General features: G+C 60.1%; 2 protein-coding genes across 9 annotated transcripts in view; both read left to right on the top strand.

Annotated features, from left to right (window-relative positions):
• The window catches only part of C8G (complement C8 gamma chain), a 618,926-nt gene that overhangs the window by 203,128 nt on the left and 408,036 nt on the right, over positions 1–7,762 (top strand). The gene's annotated exons all lie outside the window — the stretch shown is intronic.
• Positions 1–7,762, top strand: part of GRIN1 (glutamate ionotropic receptor NMDA type subunit 1) — a 33,415-nt gene that overhangs the window by 18,127 nt on the left and 7,526 nt on the right. For all 8 annotated transcript variants that reach the window (XM_017505530.1, XM_017505522.2, XM_017505525.2 and 5 more), the window contains 6 exons: positions 2,509–2,630; positions 2,704–2,878; positions 4,810–4,954; positions 5,052–5,135; positions 7,136–7,277; positions 7,356–7,483. In XM_017505530.1, coding sequence (XP_017361019.1) covers positions 2,509–2,630; positions 2,704–2,878; positions 4,810–4,954; positions 5,052–5,135; positions 7,136–7,277; positions 7,356–7,483 — 796 coding nt within the window. The remainder of the gene's footprint in view (positions 1–2,508; positions 2,631–2,703; positions 2,879–4,809; positions 4,955–5,051; positions 5,136–7,135; positions 7,278–7,355; positions 7,484–7,762) is intronic.

Raw genomic sequence — 7,762 nt, 5'->3', positions numbered from 1 at the left:
CCGTATACACTCCATACAGACACCGCAGATACATGCACACAGCACACATATACACACAGCACACCACCGTATGCACTCCATACAGACACCCGCGGATATATGCTTACCTGCACACATGCACATACATCACAACACACATGTGCACCACACACCACGTGCACCACACACACCACGTGCACACCCAACCACCCATGCTACATACATGCCGTACCCCACACATGTGCATACACTGACCACAGCACACATATCAAAGCTACACCCAACAACATCCCTCTTTCCTCTTTTTTTGTTGAGACAGAGTCTGGCTCAGTTGTCCAGGCTGGAGTGCAGTGGCACAGTCTCAGCTCACTGCAACCTCTGCCCCCTGGGTTCAAGTGATTCTCCCGCCTCAGCCTCCTGAGTAGCTGGGATTACAGATGTGCGCCACCATGCCCGGTTAATTTTTGTATTTTTAGTAGAGATGGGGTTTCACCATGTTGGCTAGGGTGGTCTTGAACTCTTGACTTCAGGTGATCCCACCTCAGCCTCCCAAAGTGCTGAGATTATAGGCATGAGCCACTGCCCCTGGCCTCTTTGTTTTTTTTTTTAATTATTATTTCTTTTGGAGACAGAGTCTTGCTGTGTCGCCTAGGCTGGAGTGCAGTGGCACAACCTCAGCTCACTGCAACCCTGGCCTCCAAGTAGCTGGGATTACAGGCATACGCCTCCATGCTTGGCTAGCTTTTGTATTTTTTAGTATAGATGGGGTTTCGCCATGTTGGTCAGGCTGGTCTCGAACTCCTGGGCCTCAAGTGATCCTCCCACCTTGGCCTCTTTGGAGTGGAAGCCAATGTTCCACAGCAGAGGCAGACTGGACCATCCAGCATGCCCATCTCCCAGGAGTGCAGAGAGGCAAGCTCTGGGCATCAGCAGGCTAAGGCCTTCTTGACCCTAGCCCGTCAATCTGTCACATTTTGTTCCTCCTTAGCAAGGGATGTTGAGGGTATTTTGCAGAGAGACATTTCACCAATCTTAATTTTTGACCAATTTTCCATAGCATGCAGATAATTTGTTTCCAAAACTTCATTTTTCTGAAATTGTCTTGATTGGTATCAGCTATTTCCATAAAATGATCGGATGAGTTTTGATGGACAGATTAGTCTTTTGTTTACAACTGTTTTGATTCTGATCATTCCACCACATCACATGCCATGGACCTGAATTGTGTCAAGAAGACGGGCTTCTCCGTCAGGCCCCAGTGGGCACTTTGACAGCGGGCACCCTGTGCCATGACGGGCGTGATGTTGGGTCTTGCTGGGAGCTGTGCTGCGTTCTGTGTGCGGAGCCTCTGCTGCATGCTCTCATTTGGGGCCTGGGCCAGTGCTGCTGGGGCCACCTCTATTTTGTGTTGCTGACATCCACCAATAGCACTGTCATGTGGAGCAAACACTGAAGGTTTGCATTTCTTTGTGGGCTTATGCTTGAGAAGATTGGGGTCAGACCTCTCCTCAGGGAGGGGAGGATCACCTTGGTTTCCAGCGTCAAGCATTGTGAAAATTACTCAACCCTCAGGCAATCCGCCCAACCCTGCTGCACACGCCTGGAAAACCCAAGTGTCAGGGGTGGTCTGGGCCCCCCTGGAGCACATCAGGCCCTGCACAGAAGGGTCTGACAGATGGGGGTGAAGGAAGACCCCCACAAAGGCCTCAAGAGTCCCACCAGGCCCCCAGGTCCTTGTCATAGCCAGAGAGGCCCCAGCCCCAGAGGACCAGGTCCCCTGCTCCACTGTCCACAGGGCCCACCTGCAAGAACACTGCCAGCGCTCCAGACCACACATGGCCGCAAGGTGAGGCCTGCCTCTGCTCTGTCCTCGGGGTGGTCCCAGGCCTGGGTGGCAGGGTAAAGGCAGCTGCTTTTGCAGACCCCAGAGGGGAAGGCCGCCTGTCATCTCTGGCCACCCCCAGGACGCTGGATCCCACCAGTATCTCCCCAGCCTTGAGAGCCCCTCCACCCCTCTTTTCACATGTTTGAACACAGAGGACCAGAGCGGTGTGGCTTCTCTAGGAGGTCTTAGGAGCTCGTGTCCTGACTCTGCCACTTACCAAGTCATGTGTGCTGCGCCTCCATCTCCCTTCGGGACACAGGGACACTGTGAAACACTTAGAGCAGTGCCTGGTATCTGGCCAGGAAGTGATGAGTGATGATCCATCACCATCCTGGGGCCCCATCGTGGGGGGTCTTCGGCCGTGGAGGGGTGGGCGTGCTAGGGGGCACAGGTGGAGGCCACAGCAAAAAGCTAGTCCCCTAAGCCAGGTCCCTAACCCCATCCCTGCTCCCCCAAGGTAAGGGCCAGCGGAGGCCTGGGAGGCTCCTGGGCTCTGGGCCCCAGTGCCCCTGCGGGTCTCCAGGCTTCGCTCCAGGAGGGGCTGGGGGCTGGGCAGGTCCCTGCTCCAGAGAAGGAGGACCTGGGCCTGCGGAGCGCGGTGGGAGGGCTGGAGTCCTGGCCCGTCACCCCCGTCTGCCCCACAGCGAGGACGATGCTGCCACCGTGTACCGCGCAGCCGCGATGCTGAACATGACGGGCTCCGGGTACGTGTGGCTGGTTGGGGAGCGCGAGATCTCGGGGAACGCCCTGCGCTACGCCCCGGACGGTGAGTGCTGGGCCTTGGCGGGGTCCCCGAACGGGGAGGCCCCCGCGGGCCCTGAGTCGCCTGCTCGCCCCAGGCATCCTTGGGCTGCAGCTCATCAACGGCAAGAACGAGTCGGCCCACATCAGCGACGCGGTGGGCGTGGTGGCCCAGGCGGTGCACGAGCTCCTGGAGAAGGAGAACATCACCGACCCGCCGCGGGGCTGCGTGGGCAACACCAACATCTGGAAGACCGGGCCGCTCTTCAAGAGGTGGGCGGGGCCTCGGGGCGGGGCGGGGCCGCTCTGCAAGAGGTGGGCGGGGCCTCGGGCGGGGCGGGGCAGCTCTGCAATCGGTGGGCGGGGCCTCGGGCGGGGCGGAGCAGCTCTGCAAATCGGTGGGCGGGGCCTCTCGGGACGGGGCGGAGCAGCTCTGCGGCGTGGGCGTGGCCTCGCAGTAGCTGGACGGGGTCGTTCTCAGGGCTGGCAGGGGCCGCTCTTGGGGAAGTGGGCGCGGTCGCTCTTAGGGAGCTGGGCGGGCCGCTCTGCAAGAGGTGGGCGGGGCCTCAGGACGGGGCGGGGCCGCTTTTCAAGAGATGGGTAGGGCATCTCGGGACGGGGCGGGGCCGCTCTTCAAGAGATGGGCGGGGCCACTCAGGATGAGGCGGGGCAGCTCTGCGGTGTGGGCGTGGCCTCGCAGGAGCTGGGCGGGGTCGTTCTCGGGGCTGGGAGGGGCCGCTCCTGGGGAAGTGGGCGGGGTCGCTCTTAGGGTGCTGGGTGGGCCGCTCTTCAAGAGGTGGGCGGGGCCGCTCTGTGGTGGGTGGGCGTGGCCTCGCAGGAGCTGGGCGGGGCGACTCTTCAAGAGACGTGTGGGGTGCTGGGGGGAGTGGGCAGGGCCGCTTTCAGGAGGTGGGCGGCACTACTCTCTGGAGTGCTGCAGTGAGCCTGCTGCCTGCATTCTATGGACACTGTCACTTCTCTCCTCGCCCCTCGCACCCCCAGCATCACCACATCGAATGGCACCATCATCTGCCCTCTTTCCAACACTGACACCAGTACCTGGACTGTCACTGGAGTAGGGACTGGCTCCACTGCTCCCGCCCCCAGCACCGCAGCCCACCCTGAAACAGCACCCCCTTCCCTGTGTGGCTGGCAGCCTTGGGGAGGAGGCTCTTGCTGCAGATGGGGACTGAAAGCTTCCAGGGGCCCAGGAGGCCAGACGGGGAGCCCAAGAACAGCACACGAGCCTGAGGGCCAGGGTTGGCCAAGGCCCAGAGACCCAAGTGAACATCTGCAGTGTGGCAGGAGTGAGCTCACAGCACGCCTGGACACCATGCCATGCCAGCCCACCCCCAGGTCCCCATGTGCAGAGCCACCATCCACAATGCCCACGTAAGCGCAGATGTAGACAGCGCGTGTGCACATGCATACACAGAACTATGTGTGCACACAGACTCAGGCACGTGACACAATACATGTATGGATGCATTTTTTTTTAATGAAGCCTATTTTATTACTTCAAGTGTTAACGATAAAAAAATTTCAGCACAGCTGTTGCATTTGAAAAAGTGAAACTACATACTATGTTTCTAGCTCAGTGAACAGATTAACCTGATGTCTTTAAATGACATAAAAATTGAGCATTGTACAGTACATGTTATGAAGACCCATAAATTAAAGAACTACCAGTTTAAAGTTAGTGATTATGCAACAAAAACATATTCATAGTTTCAGCTTCTTTTTTCTTCCTCGACCATCAGGTGCTCCATCCCGCATAGGGATTATGTGTCCACACAGATTCACCCATGTGGTTTTGGGTGGAATACACACGTGCACACACAGCCAGACAGGACAGCCTGCTGGTTAGAGCTGGCTCAACCTCTCCCTCACTCGCTGGCAAGAGGGCAGGCATCTTTCTGGGCTTCTGCCTCCCTTTCTGTCAGACAGGATGGCTGTGGGGACAACATCCTGACCCATGGCAAGCCTTTGAAGCAGGGTCTGGCACCCAGAAGCCATTCAGCTGCCATGAGCTGCACCGTCCATCTGGTGCAGGCAGACACCCTGCCGGCCAGGGTCTGGCGTCTGCCGATCTTTCCATTCTTGGAACTGGGACAAGGGGCAAGCCTGAGCGGCTCAGCCAGCAGGGAGAACGAGCGAGGAGAAGGAACAGCTCTGAGAAGCCTCAGCCATGCTTCCTCCCCTAGAGTGCTGATGTCTTCCAAGTATGCGGATGGGGTGACTGGCCGCGTGGAGTTCAATGAGGACGGGGACCGGAAGTTCGCCAACTACAGCATCATGAACCTGCAGAACCGCAAGCTGGTGCAAGTGGGCATCTACAACGGCACCCACGTAGGTGGGGGTCATGAGGGGGTGGGGGCTGGGGCCTTAGGGTCCTGGGGCCAAGACCCCTGCGTGGCCACCCTCCATCTCATCCTCCCACCCCCAGGTCATCCCTAACGACAGGAAGATCATCTGGCCAGGCGGAGAGACAGAGAAGCCTCGAGGGTACCAGATGTCCACCAGACTGAAGGTGGGCCCCACAAACCTCCCTCAGTGTCCCCACCCTAGACAGCCCATCCACCCGCTGTGGCCCAAAGGAAGGGGCTGCGGTGAGGGCAAGGAAAGCCATTAAAGGAAGTGGGGGTGGGGCCTGCTTCCCCTGGCCACCATCCAGCACGCCTGGCACAGCACAGGAAGCAGACAGAGCAGGAGGGAGGAGAGGAAGCTGCCCCCATCCCACAAGTGCTCTCCAGTGCCCCTCTTGCCCCAGCCCTACTGAAGTCTGGAGCAGCCGTCTGGGACAGCACCCGGCTGGGGAAGAGCGGACGGAGAACAGCAGACAGAGGAGGTCTGGGGCAGACCTCAGCTTCAGCACCCACTGTCCTGAGTCCTGGTCCTCTACACTCCTCATCCTTTCTCCAGCCCCCATGGCCTCCTGATGGGACTGCACCAAACTGTCCTCTTCCAACGTAGCCTTCCTGCCACATTCCCTGTGGTGGACAGTCCTTCTTGCCTCCCCTGGGCCTCTGAGAGCCCCCTACCCTGGCTGGCTTCCTCCTTCAGGGCATCTTTTCCTTGGCTCCCTACTCCAGGGTGCTCTCCTGGGCATTCCTCCCAGGGCAGAGGCACCCGCGCCCACTGCACACACTCCAGTCCCAGTGGTACCACAGACCACCAAAGGCAAGGACCTCACAGACAACATGCTTCTCTGTCTTTCCAGGCCCTCAAGTGTCTCTTCACCCTGTCTGCCTTCTGAGCCCACCCCTGAAGCCTGGTGCCAACCCCTGTAGCCTCCCACCCAGACTCCCTCCCCTGCTCTCCAGACAGGGTGGGGTTTTCTAGTGCCGGTGTGGGTCTCATTGCAGCCCGGACACCTCACACTGAAAAGTCTGAAAGCAGCGGTCAAACGCCAAAGACCCCATCCAGGCTGTGAGATGCAGATGGCTTTTTACAGTTTGTTTCTGGCGTCACTAATTTTTTTAAAGTACTAGCATATGCATTACCTGTATAACAGGAAAACATCGTGAAAGTTATAAAGCAAATGAACTTCTTTAATGGCTCCCGATATCCCTAGGGATAAAAGCCAAAATGCTGCCTGGAGGCTGAGGCTTGGCCTGCCCCTCTCTCAGACTCACCCTCCCTAGGCCCTACCAGGAAGTGCCTCTCCCACTAACCCCATGGCTCCCTGCCTTTGCAGTCCTGGATTTTGGGCGCCTCTGCTCCACCTGCCCCTGGGCACCTGCTTGATCCCTGCCCATCTTGCGGGCTCAGCTCCGAATCACCCCCGGAGTCTTGGCAGTGTGCTCTGCTCCATTCCAACCCCCCTGCCCCGGATCCCTTCCCCACCCCCAGGCCATGGTTCCCTGAAGGACAGACAGGAGGCTGAACCCAAGCAGGAGTGTGGGTCGAGGAGGCCAGGGATGGGGGGGTCGCGTTCACAGGAGCAAGAGGATGGAGCCAGAGACTGATGCTCAAAGCCTGAAGGCTGCGTGCCAGAGCCTGCGGGGTTGGGGGCGGGAACAGGCAGAGTGCCTGGATGAAGGGAGGCATGGGTGGATAGCCCCACGGCCCCAGGTCCTATGCAGGCGCAGGTCGGCTTCGTGGACGTGCGGGTCCTTGTGGCGCAGCGGGTGGGGTCAGCCTGCAGGTGGGCAGTTTCTCACCATGGGAAGGTTCCTGGCATGCGGGATAACGGCAGCTCCTCTGCTGCAAGGAGTCATGTCTAAGCCCAGACTGGAGAAAAAGTGGCCAAGAGAAGGGCCTAGCGCTCCAGGAGTCGTTCGGTGCCCTGCCCCTCCCCCGGGGGCTGCAGGCAGATGATGCTGACGGTGGCCAGGGAGAATGTGTCCAGCCCACCTGAGCTCTGTAAAGAAGCCCCAGAGAGAAGCAGTGGCCGCCAGCGGGGACGGGGGCAGGAGGAACCGTCGGAGATTAGGAGGGGTGCCGGGGAGGCTGGGAGCTGAGAAGAGACCTGCGCCCTGGGCAGCCTTAGGTCGGTGGTCCAGGCTGGGTCTCCCCTTCCCCCCCCAGATTGTGACGATCCACCAGGAGCCTTTCGTGTACGTCAAGCCCACGCTGAGCGACGGGACATGCAAGGAGGAGTTCACAGTCAATGGCGACCCGGTCAAGAAGGTGATCTGCACCGGACCGAACGACACGTCGCCGGGCAGCCGTGAGTGCAGGGGGTAGGGCGCGGGCGCGGGGAGCGGGGCGGTCGGGAGCCCCGCAGTTACCGCCCCCACCTCCCCAGCCCGCCACACGGTGCCTCAGTGCTGCTACGGCTTCTGCATCGACCTGCTCATCAAGCTGGCACGGACCATGAACTTCACCTACGAGGTGCACCTGGTGGCCGATGGCAAGTTCGGCACACAGGAGCGGGTAGGCGGCGGCCGGGCCCGGCGTGAGGGGCCTGTAGTCGGGGGTCCTGGAGAGGGTGGAGCGTGGAGTGGGCGGGGCCTGCAGGCAGGAGGTCCTGGAGTGGGCGGGGCGTGGAGTGGGCGGGGCCTGCAGGTGGGAGGTCCTGGAGTGGGTGGGGTGTTTAATGGGCGGGGCCTGCAGGCGGGAGGTCCTGGAGTGGGTGGGGCGTGGAGTGGGCGGGGCCTGCAGGTGGGAGGTCCTGGAGTGGGTGGGGCGTTGAATGGGCGGGGCCTGAGGGCT

This window comes from Cebus imitator, unplaced genomic scaffold, assembly GCF_001604975.1.
Source record: "Cebus imitator isolate Cc_AM_T3 unplaced genomic scaffold, Cebus_imitator-1.0 Scaffold339, whole genome shotgun sequence".
NCBI lineage: Eukaryota > Metazoa > Chordata > Mammalia > Primates > Cebidae > Cebus > Cebus imitator.
This window is presented reverse-complemented; position numbering and strand designations above follow the sequence as displayed.